Raw genomic sequence first — 17,696 nt, 5'->3', positions numbered from 1 at the left:
AGGTTTATATCTTTTGCCAAATTTGGGAGGTCTTTAGCCACTTTTTTGAGCACCATAGTCTTTCTCCTCTCCTTGTGGGACTTTGAGGAGATGATTATTAAATCTCATTATTTTATCACAGGCCCCTGAGGCTCAGTTTATTTCAGTCTGTTTCCTCTCTGTGGCTCAGACCGGGTGATTTTGATTGGTCTATCTGCGTGTTTACTGATTTTTTTTCCTATCTCATTTCATTTCTGCTATGAAACCCATCCATGGAAGCTTTTTGAAAATTTCACTTACTGTACTTTTCAGTTCTAAAATTTCAGTTTAGTTCTGGGGCGCCTGGGTGGTTCAGTCAGTTAAACATCCAACTTAGGCTCAGGTCATGATCTCAACATTCATGGGTTCCAGCCCCATGTTGGGCTCTGTGCTGACAGCTCAGAGCCTGGAGCCTCCTTTGGACTCTTTGTCCCTCTCTCTCCCTGCCCTTCCCTGCCCTCCCTGCCCTCCCTCCCTCTCTCCCTCTCTCCTCTCTCTCTCTCTCTCTCAAAAATAAGCATTAAAAAATTATAAAATTTCCATTTAGTTCTTCTTTACATCTTCCATTTTGTTGTTGAAATAGTCTATTTTTTGTTTCAAGAGTGTCATAATTGCCTCTTGGACCATTTTTATGGCACTTGCTAGAAAATCCTTGTCTGAAAATTGCAGCAACTTTGTCATTGTTGGCATCTGCTAATGATAGTTTCTTATTTGAGTTAAGATTTTCCTGTTAGTGATGAGTAACTTTGGTCTGCATCCTGGACATTTTGAATATTATGTTACCAAACTCTAGGTCCCATTTAAATCTTGTTTTGATGGCTGGTCAACCTATTACATTCAAAATGTATGTCTTGGCTCACTCTTGTGGGTGGTGGTTCAAATGTCAATTTAGCTATAAAGACTTTGCAGGGCTATTTCCTTCTATTTTACTTGTATGTTGATGACAAAATGTCATCAACTGTAGTATTCTCAGCCCTGGGTGGGGATGTGTATGGCTGCACATGGTTGGTACGGTGCTCACTCAAGATAGGTAGATAGGAATAGGGCACCTAACTGGCTCAATTAAGCACCTGACTCTTGATTTCAGCTCAGGTCATGATCCTAGTGGTTGGTAAGTTTGAGCCCTGCATCAGGCTCTGCACTGACAGTGTGGAGCCTGCTTGAGACCCTTCTCTCACCCCCTGTCTCTTTGCCCCTCCCCCACTCTCTCTCTCACACACACACTCTCTCAAAATAAATCAATCAACTTATTAAAAAAGGTAGATAGGATTAAAGATCTATGCATTGTGGAACTGCTCCCTTCCCAGCTGTTTGCACAAAAGAAGATAAGTTTTTTAGGGGGCCTGTTTTTTTCTGACCTCTTTGGCATTTCTGGGTTGAAGGCCTCTCCAGTGCCTCAGTCAGGACACACAGGACACAAGGAAGGAAGGGAGACAGGAAGGAAGCAAATGAGGGAGAAGGGAACGAGAGGAAAAAGGGAAACAAAGGAAGTAAAGGAACCCAGGACCTCACTGTTAGGTTGTTCTTTGAGTCCCAATGTGCCTAGCAGGTCTGACCTTCCTCTATCTTTGAGTGCTCTGCTAAATGACTTATGTGTTTTGTCCAGGGATTTTTGTTGCAATTTGCAGAAGTAAAATGGAATGCATCTTGCCCAGAACCAAAAGTATAGCTCCGTTTAGTAATTATTTAGGATTTCTGATTTTTGCTGTTAGGAACAATTCTGTGACATATTCTTGCTCATGCCACTTGGCCTTTTGATGCCTTAAATTCCTCTAAGTAGAAATCTTGAGCCAAGAGGTATTATACCGCTAGGCCTCTTGATATGCAGTATGTACAGTATATCACTGCACCCCTGCAACCCTTGTTAAATGTTCTTTCTTTTTAATATTGTCCAAACTGATACATGAAAGACTGTTGAGTCTCAACTATTTATCAAAAATTGCAAACCATTGTCATTTTAGTATTTCTTTTATGAATTATTATACTGTCTATTAACTTCACTCTTCAGGTGTTCATGTTTTGCTTCCTGATTTGTAAAAATTTTGTATGGACGGCTACTAACATTTTGCCTGACATATAAGCTGTAAATACGATTTCTAGTCTGAGTTTTAGATTGGTTTACAGAATTCTGCCATGTGAAAGATTTTGCTTTTTATGTAGTCAGTTCTATCAGTTTTTACAAATATTTTCCTATTGAAAATGGATAGCTTCCAGGCCCTACCCCGAGCCTGAAAAAACCTTTTTCCCACCTCTCACCCCTTCTTGCATTTGAGATGTCAGGAGGGAAAAATGAACATAGCTCTTTAAACCACGAGAAGAATGGAGTAACAAGTGAGGAAGACCTTCTACACTACTGTTTTGTCTAACCAGAAGTGAAATAAGAGCCTTCCAAAAACACACTCAAATTTCTTTCTATTTTCCTCTCACCACAGCCCAAGTGCCTACATCACCAGAACAGAGTCATCTGTACTGATTTTCGACAAAGTCCCTTTCCCTTGAGAATGTCAGACACAGCCTGTTTCAGAGATCCCCTTCCCTATTGCCATTCTTTGTGCTCTACTGGCGAATCGGGAAAGACAGTGATGGCGATAGCATATGGCGGCATCCAATACCCGTTTTTCTGATTGTGACAGTTTCAAGAGTTGTCACTAACTTTTTCTCAAGCTGAGACTTGATGGTTTTACTCCAGTTTCTTTACTGTGGCATTAAGAATCTGTTTCAGTCCTCTGTGAGATATACAGCACTCCTAAATATTTAAATATTCCAAAGTATTGTCCTGATTCCTATTTCAACCCATGCCCCCACTGAGCTGACCTAAGCATTCTGCTCTATTGATTTGTGTGTGAGAGAGTTTGAGAGAAAAATGATGGATTATTTTTTATGTTTTCTTTTCAGTTACTGCAATGCTAAAATTGCAAGGACATGATTTTATTTTCTATGATGTCTGTGAGTCTATAAAACACCAAACGTTGAACTTAATATATGTAACAAAGTAAGGGTGAAGATGCAATTCAAAAAGAGGGCAGAGAAGTTCTGAGACCCGAGCTGAACTACCGAGAGTAGGATTTCGAATTTGGAAGTAGAAGACCAAAGTTCATTTGCTTGCTTCCATTCCTTGATCGTTAATTACAGTTATTCAATTAATAATTCAGTGTCCTGAACTATTTTGATAACGCCTCATTAAGGGGATCAAAGCTGATAATTAAAGGATGGGTCAGAGACCCTATCCACAGAGAGCAAAGGCCCAAATGAGCAACATGAAAGAAGCATCATTTCACATTCCCAACATGTGAGCAGGCTATGAATATTGATAGCACCAAAAAGGAGAGAAAGGGACTAAAGTCTGGGCTTGCAGAGGTCTGCTTTGTTCACAGTCCAAAATCAATACCACAAAGACTGCCCAACATGCTTCAGTAACTGTTCATCAATTATTTACAGAGCTCTTTTGTTCAAACTTTGTGTTTACAAGATTACTGGAAGATGAACTTGAAAGAACGCTGTTTGTATATATGGGCTGTATTTGCCATCTCAGGTGGCAGATTCAAATCAAGGTACCTGTGTGCCACATCCTTCTGCCTAGCAGTGCTTCAGCTTCTACCAGAGTAGTATTACAGGTCCAAGACATTGACCTGTCCACGAAGAAAGCACAAGTATTTTCCATATCCTACCTAATTGACAGCCAAAGTCAAGGGAGAGCAATGCTCTTTGAATTGTTTTCCACATTTGTCCTTGATCTGCTTTCTCAAAGTTCCAACGGACTCGGAAACAAAGGGAACACACTTGAACATCTATTCTTACTTGGTCTTAATTTTCTGTCGGTTATGTCTGCTTAAACCTTAGGTTCAGTCTTGAAGTGAGGGCTGGCTGTTTCAGTCTTTTTTTGTATGAGGCCACTACGTGGGCTACAAATTACTCATAAGAGAGAAACACCTTCATCAAGAACTATTTGTTAATCAACATGCTAAGCATGTTGTGATACGAAATGCTTTTTAACATTTCCTGTGAGGTGTGTTTATTATTATAACCATTTTATAGGTAAAGAAATTGAAACTTAAAATAGCTGAAAAAGGTAAATAGCAGAGTTGATAATCAAAATTTGTTTTGTTTGCCTTCAGCACCTGAACTCTTTGCCATTATCTTGTACAACATGTTGGAATGAACTCCTTAAAAAACAAACAAAACAAACAAACAAACAAAAAACCAAAAAAATCATGTTCTTCCTTTGTATTGAACAGGAACTAAGAAATGTTTCTGTAAAGGTCCAAAGACCAAGTATTTTAGGCTTTGTGGACCATGGTTGTCTGTAACAACCATGTGACTCTGCTGTTTTAGTGCAAAAACAGCCAGAGATGATACATGAACAAATGCCATGGCTGTGTTCCAATAAATCTTTATTTACAACAATAGCCACGCTGATTTTGACCCTACAGGCTGCAGTTGCCCAACCCCTATGGAAGAATCCACATGCTTTTAGGTACAACCCTTAATAATGCCTGGCCTATTTCACAAACACCCTAAATGGTAAAGTTAGTTAGCGTTGGATTCATCACCAGTGAGTCCTTAATAGCGCATGACAAAGATTTTTGTGCAGAAATTTCTTCCAATCTTGGGAAACTTGTCTATGAACTAGTCATTTTGGTAAGGTTGTTTCCATTGACACTTTCAGGAGTCAATACCCAGTCTGTGCATCAACAATTTTTTTTTTCCAGAAATTCCTTAGTATGGGCAACAATTCAGCTGAAGGAAGCAGACCAAGTCATGGGGTTGGATTAAGTAGGGAGCACATGTCAAAAGGGCCACTGTCTTCATCCATCCAACAGCCGTGGAGGAGTAGGGACTCAGTGTTACTGCATGATCTTGAGAAAAAACCTTGGGAAGCCTATGAAACATGCTGGGGCTGCAGATACCTGCCTGCCTGCAGCCTCTGACTAAAGATTATATGGAGAAGGGTGGTTTTCTGCCAGTGTACACAGTGGTATCTATAAAATTCCAGCTGGTTATAGTCTAAGTCCAACTACTGGATAGTAGTTGGAAGTTTTCAGTTTTTGTTCTATATTACCTAAGTCCCATAGTGTCCCTTCAATAAGTAAAAGAGACTACAGTCACTGTTTTAAACTCAAGTAGACATTTGCTAATGAATATTTCACCCTATTTTATTTTAATAATTTTAATCGAAGTACAGTTGACATACAATAGCCTGTGTTTCAGGTGTGTATCATTGTAATTCAAAATTGTTAGAAGTTGCAAAATGATCCCCACGATAATTCTAGTTACCACGTGTCACCATACAAAGTGAGCATGATCTTATTGACTATATACATGACTTCCTTTAAATTATAAGTGGAAGCTTCTACTCCTTAATCCCCTTCACCTATTTTGCCAACCTCTCAATCCCTTCACCCCGCTGGTAGCCAACAGCTTATTTCCTATGAGTCTGTTTCTGTTTTGTTTTATTTGTTCATTTGTTTTTTAGAATGAACATGGATGTGAAATCATGATACTTATTTTTTTCTGACTTATTTCACTTAGCCTAATACCTTCTAGGTTAATCCGTGGTGTCACAAATGGCAAGATTCATTTTTTTTTTCATGGCTGAGTAATATTGTATACAAGCATACCACATCTTCTTTATCCACTCATATATCAGTGGTCGGTTCGGTTGCTTCCATATTTTGGCTATTGTAATGCTGCAATGAACAAAGTGGTGCACCTATCTCTTCTTCTGTTTTCATTTTCTTTGAAAAAATACTTAGAAGTGGATTGCTGGATTATATGGTAGTTCTGTTTTTAATTTTTTGGTAAACCACCATACTATTTTCCATAGTGGGTGTACCAATTCGCATTGCCACCAACAGTGCACAAGGGTTCTCTTTTTTCCACGTCCTCACCAACAGTTGTTGTTTTTTTTTTTTTATCATTATTTTGAGAAAGACAGAGCGCTAGCTTGGGAGGAGCAGAGAGAATCCTAAGCAGGCTCCGTACTGTCAGTGCAGAACCCGATGTGGGGCTGGAACTCACAAACCATGAGATCATGACCTGAGCTGAAAGCAACAGTCAGACGCTTAACCACCTGAGTCACCCAGGTGCCCCTCTTGTCTTCTGGATAATAGCCATTTGACAGGTATGAGATGATATCTCCTTGTGCTTTCCATTGCATACCCCTGATAATGATTCATGTTGAGGTTCATGTGCTTGTTGGCCATCTGTATGTCATCTATTCAGGTGCTCTGCTCTTTTTTAAATTGGATTATTTGTATTTCTGCTATTAAGTTGTCTGAGTTCCTTATTTCTTAAGGATAGTAACCCTTTATCAGACTTGTGGTTTGCAAATATTATCTCCTATTCTGTAGGTTGTCCTTCCATTTTCTTGATGGTTTCCTTTGCTGTGCAAAAGCTTCATATATTTTTATATATATTTTAGCTTTTGCTGTCCTTGCTTGAAGCAACTGGTCCAAAAACATATTAGTAAGACTAATGCCAAACAACTTACTGCTTGTGTTTTCTTCTAGAATTTTCATGGTTTCATGAAATTCTTGGTTTCTTATATTTGTCTTTAATCCATTTTGATTTTATTTTTGTATAAGGTATAAAATAGTAGTCTAGTTTTATTCTTTTGCATGTAGCTGTCCAATTTTCCCAGCACCACTTATTGAAGAGACTGTCTTTTCTCCATTGTATATTCTTGCCTCCTTTGTCATTCTTGATCATACATATATTGAGGTCTTTTGGTAGAGAGAGGGGGACTCCATTCTATTCCATTGACCTACATGTCTATTTTAATGTCCATACCACACTGTTTTGATTGCTATAGCTTTGTAATATAGTTTGAAATCAGGGAGCATGGTACCTAAAGCTTAGTTCTTTCTCAAAATTGTTTTGCTATCAGGGTCCTTAGTGATTCTGTACAAATTTTAGCATTCTTTGTTCCAGTTTTGTGAAAAAAAAAATCATTGGGACTTTGATAGGGATTGTATTGGGTCATATGGACATTTAATAATATTAATTCTTCCAATCCATGAGCACAGATTATTGTTCCATTTATTTGTGTCACTTTCAATTTCTTTCATTTATGTCTGAGAGTTTTCAGAGTACAGTTTCTGAACCTCCTTGGTTAAATTTATTCCTAGGTATTTTGTTTGTTGTGATCCAATTGTAAGTGGTATTTTTTTAAGCTTCCTGTTTCATTATTAGTGTATTTAAACAAAACCTATTTCTGTATGTTACTTTGGATCTGATCACTTCACACAATTCATTTATTCTGATTGTTTTTTGGTGAAGACTTTCGGGTTTTTTAATAAATAGTATCATGGCTTCTGCAGACACCTTTACTACTTTCTTTCTGATTTGGATGCTTCCTTTTTCTTATTTCCATGGCAAAAACTTCTAATTATATGTTGAATAAAAATGGCAAGAGTGGATATGCTTTTCTTGTTCCTGATCCTAGAGAAAAGCTTCAGCTTTTTACCATTAAGTATGATGTTAGCTGTCAGTTTTCACATATGACCTTTATTATTGAGCCAAGTTTCTTCCTCACCTGCTTTGTTGAATTCTGTTAAATGCTTTTTAGATGATCAATTGATTGGTATCCTTTGCTTCATTAATGTGGTGTATCATGCTAATTGATTTTCACACAATGAATCAGTCTTGCATCACTGGAATAAATCCCACTTGATTATGGTGTATTAGCCTTTCAGTGCATTTTGAATTCAGTTTGTTTAATATTATGTTGAGGATTTTTCCATCTTTGTTCATCAGGGATATTGGTCTGTGATTTTCTTTTCTTGGAGTGTCATTGTCTGGATTTGGTATCAGGTAATGCTGGCCTCATTAAATGAATTTGGAAACATTCTTTTCTCTCAAATTTTTGAAAAAATTGATGATAGATATTAAGTCTTCTTTAAATATTTGGTAGAACTCAACTGTACTAGACTTTGGGTTTTAGCAAGTTCTTAAATTACTAATTGAATGGCTTTAAATATTTGGTAGAACTCAACTGGTAGTGGACATTTGGTTTTGAGGAGTTCTTAAATTACTAGTTCAATTTCATTACTTGTAATCAATCTGTTCAGAGAGTATTCATGATTCAGTCTTGGAAAGTTGTATGTTTCAAGGAATTTGTCTATTTCTTCTAGGTTTTTCAGTTTATGGCAAATAACTGTCGTAATCTCTTTCACTCTTTTCATCTGTGGTGGTAGTTGTAGCTTCTTTCATTTCTGAAATATCTTGGCCCTCAACCTTGTTTTTTTTTCTCTTGATTAGTCTGGCTAGAGGTTTATTCATTTTGTATATCTTTTCAAAGAACCTATTTGGTCTGTTGATCTTTTCTTAGTATGTTTTTGGTCTCTTTCACTTATTCTCATTTTGATCTTTATTATTTCCTTCCTTCTACTAACTTGGGCTTTTGTTTCCTCTTTTTCTAGTTCTTTATGGGTATAAAGTTAGTTAGATTGTTTATTTGGGATTTTTCTTGTTTGTTGAGGTACACCTGCATCACTATGAACTTCCCTCTTAGAATTGCTTATGCTGTATCCCATACACTTAAGAAAGCCGTGTTTCCATTTTTAGTTGTGTCAAGTTATTTTTTAATTTCCTCTTTGATTTCTTCATTGACCTTTTGGTTGTTTAATAACATATTAGTGTCCATGTGTTTGTGCATTTTCCCCACTTTTTCTTGTTGTAATTGATTTCTAGTTTCATAGAAACTAAAAAAGTGATTAGAATAAGTGACCTTTTTTTAAATCTTAAATTCATTGAGAGTTGTTTTGTGGTGTAATATGCACTCTGTCCTGGAGAATGTCCATATGCACTCGAATAGAATGTGTCTTCTGCTGTTCGGGGATGGAATGTTCTATATATATCTATTAAGTCCATCTGATCTAAAGTATCACTGAAGGCCAATGTTTCCTTACTGATTCTGTCTAGATGATCTCTACATCGAAGTAAGTGGAGTGTTAAAGTCCCTTACTATTCCTTTATTACTCTCAATTTCTCCCTTTATGTCTGTTAACATTTGCTTTTTATATTTAAAATATGTATTGTGTTGGGTACATAAATATATAAATGTTATATCGTTTTCTTGGATTGACTCCTTTATCATTATGTATTGCCCTTGTCTTTTGTTACGGTTTTTGTTTTAAAGTCTGCTTTGTCTGATAGAAGTATTGCTACTCTAGCTTTCTTTCTATTTCCCTTTCCTTGGAATCCCTTATCCGTCTTTTTACTTTGAGTCTGTGTATGTCTGTAAATCTGAAGTGAGTCTCTTGTAGGCAGCATATTGATAGGTTTTGTTTTGATTTTATCCATTTTGCCACTTCATGCCTTTTGATTGGAGCACTTAGTCCATTTATTTTAAAGTAATTATTAAAAGGTATATACTTATTGATATTTTGTTAGTTGTTTTCTGGTTGTTTTTGCAGTTCTTCCTTCTTTCAATCTCTTCCCTTGGGATTTGATGGTATTTAAAAAACATTTTAATGTTTTATTTATTCTTGTGAGAGAGAGAGAGAGAGAGACAGAGACAGAGCATGAGCAGGGGAGGAGCAGAGAGAAAGAGGGACAGAGAATCCGAAGTAGGCTCCAGGCTCTGAGCTGTCAGCACAGAGCCCAACGTGGGGCTCGAACCCACAAACTGTGAGATCATGACCTGAGCAGAAGTCGGACGCTCAACCAACTGAGCCACCCGGGCGCCCCTGATGGTATTTTTTAGTGTTATGTTTGGGTTCCTTTCTCTTTATATTTTGTATATCTACTGTAGGTGTTTGGCCTGTGGCTACCATGAGGAACATAGTGATTTACATACGTAGCAGTCTATTTTAAGCTGGTAGTTGCTTAAGTTCAAATTCATTTTAATACCCCACATTTTTTTTTGAGAGAGTGCAAGCATGGGAGGGGCAGAGACAGAGAGGGACAGAGGATCTGAAGTGGGCTCTGCAATGCCAGCAGTGAGCCAGATGTGAGGCTTGAACTCATGAACTGCAAGATGATGACCTGAGCCAAAGTCAGACAACCAACTGAGCTACCTAGGTGTCCCAATACTCCACATTTTTAATCTCTATACTTTGATGTCTTATTTTACTTCATTTTATTTTGTACATCCCTTAACTATTTATTGTTAGAGTTGGTTTTACTTTTTGTCTGTTAACCTTTATACTAACTTTTCAAGGGACTGATATACTGTTTACTATATATTTCATTTTACCATTGAGATTTTTTTCTTTTATGTATTTTCTAATTTCTAGTTAAGTCTTTTCCTGCTTAAAGAAGACCCTTTAACATTTGTCGTAAAGCTGGTTTGGTTCTCTGGGAAACTCTTTATCTCACCTTAAATTCTGAATGATAATTTTACCAGATGGAGTACTCTTGGTTTTAAGTTTTCCCTTTGAGCACTTTGAATGTCGTATGCCACTTCTTTCTGGCCTCAAAGTTTGCACTGAAAAATCAGCTGATAGTCTTACAAGGTTTCCCTTATATGCAACTATTTGTTTTTCTCTTGCTGTGTTAAGGTTTTCTCTTTAACTTTTGCTTTTATATTATGTTTTGGTTTGGATCTCTTTGGGTTCTTGAGACTGCTTTCTGGACCCAGATGTTGGTTTCCTTCCCCAGGTTAGCGAACTTTTCACCCATTATTTCTTCAAAAAAAGGTTTTTAGTCCCTTTATCTCTATTCTTCTGCCGGGATCAATATAATGTAAATGTTGATATGCTGGATGTTGTCCCAGAGGTCCAACTAGTCCCATTTTTTAATTCTTTTAGGTCTTCTCACTGGGTAATATCCAATGTTCTCTTTTCCAGATTACTGACCTTTATCATCTAATCTGTAGTTGATTCCCTCTAGTATATTTTTCATATCAGTTATTATGTTCTTCAACTTTGTGACTTGTTACATTCTTATACTAAGTCTTTCACTCTGTTCTTCCATTCTTCTCTGGAGTTGTGTGTTGAATGGGCATCTTTATGACCATTACTTTGAATTCTTTATCAGGTAAATTACTTACCTCTGTTTCATTAGAGTTTTGGGGGGCAGGGGTTATATTGTTCTTTGGCTTATAATGTATTCCTCAGTCTCATTATTATTTTTTTTTTTGAACTTTCTGTGTTTGTATCTGTGAACACTTATTATGGAGAACACCCATCTCTCCCAATCTTGAAAGAGTCACCTTGCATTGGAGCATCCCCAGTGTAGGTGCTATCTGTGCCTGGTGGCTTTGACTGAGCCGTCTAAGCTGAATCAGGTGCAGGCTGGAGGGCTCCAGGTGGTGCTCCACCAGGGCCACCCTGGCAGGATAACTGCAGCTGGAGTGGACATGGACCGCAAGGTCCCAGGGTGCTGTGAACTGGATCAACCTTGGCAGGACAGCTGGAACTATAACCATGGGCTGGGCTTCTCAGGGCATGTCCCCAAGGCTGCCCTGGAGGGATAGCTGGAACTGAAGCAGAAGTGGGCACTCTGCCTGATGGCTTTTTGATGGGGCCACCCTTGAAGGATGGCTCAAGTGGTGCAGGCCTGAGGGGGTTCTTGGGTGTTCTGTGCTAGGGCTGCCCTGGCAGGATGGCTGGTTTGAGCACAGGCCAGGGGAGGCCCAGAGCATACACTGAGGCCACCTTGGTGGAATGGGTGGTGCAGGCTCAGGGTACTATGAAGGTAGGGGGTTACATAAACAGTAGTGCCTGGTGGCACCTAAAACCTCAGAGTTCCCACACTCTGGTTTATGCTGTAGGGTTGTAAATGGCTTTCCTTCACTTCCAGTGTAGCTGCATTTTAAATGGCAGTGCCTGGGGCAGGTGAGTGTGTGTATACGTCTCTCAGTGATAGCCCTCCCTAGAGCAGATCATCACATCAGGGGTGGTGTTCCCATCATTACCATGTGTCCATCTGTCCTAGCCTACTTTAGGTGGTCCCCCTGTCATTGCTTATGCCAAAGCTGTTCAATGCACCTTCGGTTCTTCTTCAGTAGAAATTGCTCTACATTTAATTGTAGATGTGGTGTGTCCATAGGAGGAAGTGAGTTCTGAGACTTCGTAGGCTTAGAGGACCATCTCCTTTCACCCAATTCAAAAAGGCCAGCAGTACGATTTTTCATCAGTGTACTGGCACATTATAAGACTGTGGCAAACAGTGTGGTGCTGGACCCTGATAAACTAGGTCAGCTACTAGCCAGATTCTAAGACTCACCCATGTCCCTGACACCCTAGGACACAGGGTTAGTATGTTATCTGAAAAGCTCTCATAAAATTCCTAGTAGTAACTATGTGAGTGTGGGTAAGTTTAATTTTATTGGGTCTTAAATTCTATACAATGGGAATATTCATAAAGACGTGCCAAGTTGAAAAGAAAAAATGGATTTGTGTGTATAAGGGTAGACGATTTTGGGGTCTTGGGAAGGTTCTTTAAATGTTTGTTGACTTTAGCTTATGAATGGAGTTCTACCTGTGTAGAGTTGAGGTCCATACACTTCAGAGCCACACATCTGGATCTGCAGAAGAGCTAGAAAATCTAGGTTGCTGCTGCCTTTGCAGAGTCACAGGCTAAGTCTACAACCTTGCAGGGCAGCTTCAGGTTTTTAGATCTAAGAGTTGAAAGTCTGCAGGTGTTGAGATCACAAGTGCCACAATCAGAGGGCTTAATGCTGCCATTAATCATGTTCTCACAATTCCATCAATAGTTTTCTATGTATTCTAGGATTCAAAGCAAACCTATCTTATGCACCTCCTTACAGGAATGGTATAGGGCTGATAACATTAAAATGCTTCTCCAAGTAGGCTTCATTTCAGGACTAACTTTTGAACTCAATAAAAAGTACACTTTGAAGCAATAATGGATGAGAATGGCAGCTCTAATACCCACCATTTTCCCTAATGGACCATTTATTCCCCCCCAAAGTAGCAGAAATGTATCTCAAGGTGAAGCAGTGTCATTTGTACTTGATCTTATTTGGTGTACAAGATCAGATGTGTGTGCAAGACACATTCTTTCATGTGCCATAAAACTGACTTTTTAAACTCTCTGTTCTTACCATGGAGGGTCCTACACTAAAGGCAGCAGAGAATGCCTAAAACATCATGTGGGGCCCTACACTTAATCAAATTTCCCTAGGTTTTAAATGATCTTGAATGCAACATGTATAGGTCTCAAGTTTGCCATAGAGTTGACATGCCCACAATTAAATGTAATTTTAAGTGATTTTTCACATTTGCATTTAAGGCAATAAAATCACAAAAATTTATGTGCCATCAGCAGAGTGACTTTTTTACTTACTCATAGGACAGTAATAATTCTGGTAAGCGTCCAAATTCAAAGTTAGCCAACAAGTGCATGTCAGCCATTTCCATTCTTTTTGCAAGACTAAAATAGACATACTTGTTGCTCCCATAAATGTTATAGTAATGTTTTCCCCAATGACTGTGAAAGGACAAGGATAATTAATAGTGCAGCAAGGATGTTTTTGGCATTTTTTTTTATAAAATCTATCAGTTATTACAGTAGTAGGTGTTTCAATGACATTATGCATTTAAGATCTGGGTCAGTCACTTTTCATCTGTAATATGACAGCATCCGAGACTATGCAGACACACGTCTGCTGCAAAATCATTAAACCAAGAGAAAGTGACTCAGATTTTACTTACATTTAAAAAAATAAAATAACAAATGAGAAAAGTGCTAAGTGAATAAATCATTTACAGTCTAAAAATCAAACATTTCAAGACTTCTAAGGGTTAACAAAGTATTTTAAGTGACATAAACTGGATCTCAGAAATCACCCTTGATCTAAACAGAGACTGTTTCAGATTTTAAATAATTTACTTCTATGACTATACCTTAAGCCATAAAAATCCCCACAGGTGTTATTTCTTTTGTGAATATGTCATGATCAAGCTTTGGTTATAAAATATTGGAGCTGATACACTTCCTTAGCACTCAGTAAAATGGTGTACTGATGTTAAAATGTTATTTTATTTCTGCTAACCTGACAACAGAACTTAAAGTGCAAACACTGAAACGCTCTAAAGCAAAAATACAAATGCACACACAAGAACCCCACCAAGTCTATTCATTAAGATTTAGAAAATAAATTTTCTTCCCTAATCAGAGTTTTCATTGAGCTACACCTGCAAATATGTTTTGCCAAAGCATTTTGATACTTAGACCCCTTTGAAACCACTTTAATGCAAGGACTAAAGGAAAAGTTCAAAAGAAGACAGGAATAAGAACCCTGTGAACCGGTCCACGCTCCTTTGTGAAGGCAGAAAGAAACAGAAGACCCAGTGAAGATCCACTTTGAAGTCTCTGCTTTGTTCCTCCAGGGTTTCTTGGAGGTTTGGTCCTTGGGATCCAGATAGGATGTGAATTGTGTGGCAGCCCGTGGCTGTAATTCAATGTAATAAAATCATGAAGCCGAGAGGGCTGGGACAGTTAAGTGAATGACACTCCGTACAGCATACTTATACAAATGTGATGTTGCTGAAATCCAAGACGATTTTCCACAAACCAGCCAGGATGGTAATCCAAATAGGAGACTTCTGCATCCTGTCGCTCCTCCCACGTTAAGCACATCTGTCTTTGCTACCGTGTTACCTAAAACAAGTAAGTGAGCATTCAGTATCTCAGCCCCACCAAAAACGGTCCCTTCTACTACCAGACCCGTAAGTCCCTGTCTATGTCATTTGTGCACCGTTGGGCACATTGTTCCTTTATTTGTAACCCACCTCACCAAATCACCTGTTCAAATCCTTTACATTTCTTACTTTCAGGTTGCAAAGAAAACATGCACAAAGACTTGCACAACACGGTATTATGTACCTTAGCTTGGTATTTTTTGGAGTTATCAAAACCCCATCAGATTAGGTACATTCATTGCCCATCAAGTTAACTGATGCATGTTGAGCGTGCTTTCTTGAAGGCACTAAATTTTTTCAAATGAATGCCAGTTAAGATCCGTGTATGTCAAGATCAAAATGCTACCTTTGTTACTTTTTAATGTAGTTAAGTTTTATTTTAAAAAATAGGTTATTTTAGAAAACTGCCATAATGACTGCAAACAGATCTTCATTAAGAAGTTTACGATTTTCTCTACTTTTAAATACTTAGACTAAATCAGTTTCTATAGTTTTATTTGGTAATGTATTTTACAGGTTAGATAATCCATACACAAGCTAGAGGGAAAAAAAACCAAAAGCTTAAGATGTGGACCTGCCTATAACATAAAAAGATACTACTTGATGACAGAGTCATCCTGCCTGGTCTTTAGACCCAATCAATTATTTATTCAAACCTCAGATTTGCTGTCAATTGACATAAAGCCTTTATTTTATACATTTTACAAAAGAGTTGCTCTTTTGCTTGTGCTGGGAATACTAGAGCAAACACAACAAAAACCTGTCCTCATGGAGTTTATCTAGAATAGGGCTAGCATACTTTTTCTATAAAGGACCAGATAGTAAATACATTCACCTTGGTAGGCCACATAGTCATTGTCACAACTACTTAACTCAGCCTTTATAGCACAAAAGGAGCATAGACAAGACAGCAATGTAAACTAATGGGCACTGTTTTATCCCAATAAAATGTGAGCTGTAGACACTGACGTTAGGATTTCATGTAATTTTCATGTTATGAATTTTTTTTTCCCTTTTGTTTCCAACCACTTAAAAGTGTACAGAGCATTCTTAGCTCACAGACCTTAGGAAAACAGGCCAAGGGCTGGATGTGGCTTGCAAGCCACAGCTTGGTGATTCTTATTCTAGAGGAAAGGGATGGATGAAGACACAAAGAAAGGATATGTCAGAACGTGATATACGCTAGGGAGTAAAAAAAAAAAATACTAAGGCCAGGTGGGTAGAAGTCTTGTGATTTCTAGAGGATTGTCAGATGAGCAGAATCTGGAGTGATGAGAGGGAGTCCTGACTACCTAGGGGGAAAAACTTAGGCCTTTCTCCACCTCAGGTACAAAAGTGAGACAAGGGGTGCATGGCTGGACTGTCAAGAGGATCAGTTTGGTAGAAGCGCTGAAAGGCAAAGCCAACAGGACAAAGGATGGAGAGAATGAGGATTCAGGAATTACTCCAGAGTCTTAATCTTGAATACCGGTCTTTTTCTGATGGGGAGGAGTATCACTGCCTGAGCTTCTTCGGCTGCTAAATGTTTAAGTAGCATCTTCTCCCTTCATTTATAGTGAAGAGTGAGTGAACCGTGAATGCCATGACCCGGTGCTTGTCCTGTGATTAGCCTCATGAAATGGTGGCTACTGCCACATTAGCTCTTTCTGGATCTAAGTATAGATGGAGGATGTAATTCTCAATGCATCTTATTTAAGGAAGCTTACTTTCCATGCCCAGCTCATTTTGGAGCCAATCTCAAGTTCAATGACAGGATTCTTTAGCATTTATTTTCCTGTAAAGTTTTCATTTTGCTAATTGTGTATGTAAGGTTCATTGTCACTTTGAACTTCGGTGGATACCACACTGCTAACATGCCAGTACTAGCTCTACTCCACAGGGATCAGGAAAGACAAGACCTCAGGGGAAAGGAACCATCTCGGCTGGAACTTAAAAGACAACTAGAACTTTAGAAAAGAGAAGTGATGAATGAGGTAGCAGTGGGGGTATGGAAATACATGGTCTATTGGGGGAGTCACATTTAGGGGTTGACCTCAAGATGCTTACACTCTATTTTCTGTTACCCATGGGGATCCATTGATGGTCTCTCACCAAGGAGAAACCTGGGCAAGGAATTTACCCTGGAAACACAGAAAACAGCACTACAGCAAAAACAGAGCAGGTGTGGGGCCCGGTTAAATGACAATCAACGGATGAAGCACTTTTTAAGAATGGTTTGCCCCATCCCAGACTTACTATACCAGACTATCCAAGGAGTGTGGCTCAAAACAGTGAGTACAAGGACCCCCTAGGATGAGTTTTCTGAAGCTACTGTTACCATTAAATAATTATTATAATAATGCAGCAAAAGAGAATGAAGATGATTCATAGCGGTAGCCTAAGAAACAGAGAAAGGTACCGTTCACAGGGTGTTTTCAGGCAGATACCATAAGAACGGGTCATCTTAGATCTTAAGGGTAAGAGATGGTATAGCAGAGAAAGCCTCATTTAACTCTTCTCTCTCATTTTCTAATATGAAATACTAGAAGCATGCAGAGAATGCAAACTTAGAAGAAGTAAATGCAGTAAGAGAATCAGGTAGGATGCTTACCAAGAGCTACCGGAAAAATATACATTTGGATCCAGTTAATTCTTTGCTATGGGGGACCCCTCCTATGCGTTTTAAGATTTTTACAACCTGTCTGGCCTCTACCCCCAAGATGTCTGAACAACCCCCATTCCCACAACGTGTGGCAACTAAAAATGACCCTTGATGGAAAAACTGGCCCTGGTTGAGAACTGCTCCAAAGGCATAGCTCTTTACCCTTAGATGTAGGAAAAATAAAAACCTTAAACATCTAAAATTTCTTGAAATTCACTACGATTTATTTCCATTTTCAAACATCAAATAGCCCTGGACAGTGGCTGGCTTTGGTGCTGAAACAACATTGCGTGCAATTGTTCGGAGCTTTAACACGAACGACTCCAAATGAAGACGAGGAAAACTGAGGCAGAATGACAGTGAAAGTTGTATTTTTCCACAAGAACTGGTAGGTGAATGCTCTCTGCGAACACCAAAAGCTATCC

At 38.6% G+C, this 17,696-nt stretch overlaps 1 protein-coding gene across 1 annotated transcript in view; it reads right to left on the bottom strand.

The window, feature by feature from the left end:
- Positions 1-1,316: 1,316 nt before the first annotated feature.
- Positions 1,317-17,696, bottom strand: part of TAFA4 (TAFA chemokine like family member 4) — a 185,630-nt gene continuing 169,250 nt past the window's right edge. Inside the window, exon 6 of the mRNA XM_027039204.2 lies at positions 1,317-14,589. Within this exon, the coding sequence (XP_026895005.1) occupies positions 14,578-14,589 (12 nt within the window). The 3' untranslated portion in view covers positions 1,317-14,577. The remainder of the gene's footprint in view (positions 14,590-17,696) is intronic.

Source organism: Acinonyx jubatus, chromosome A2 (assembly GCF_027475565.1).
Source record: "Acinonyx jubatus isolate Ajub_Pintada_27869175 chromosome A2, VMU_Ajub_asm_v1.0, whole genome shotgun sequence".
Lineage (NCBI taxonomy): Eukaryota > Metazoa > Chordata > Mammalia > Carnivora > Felidae > Acinonyx > Acinonyx jubatus.
The sequence above is the reverse complement of the archived record's forward strand: the minus strand, read 5'-3'. Positions and strand labels throughout refer to the sequence as shown.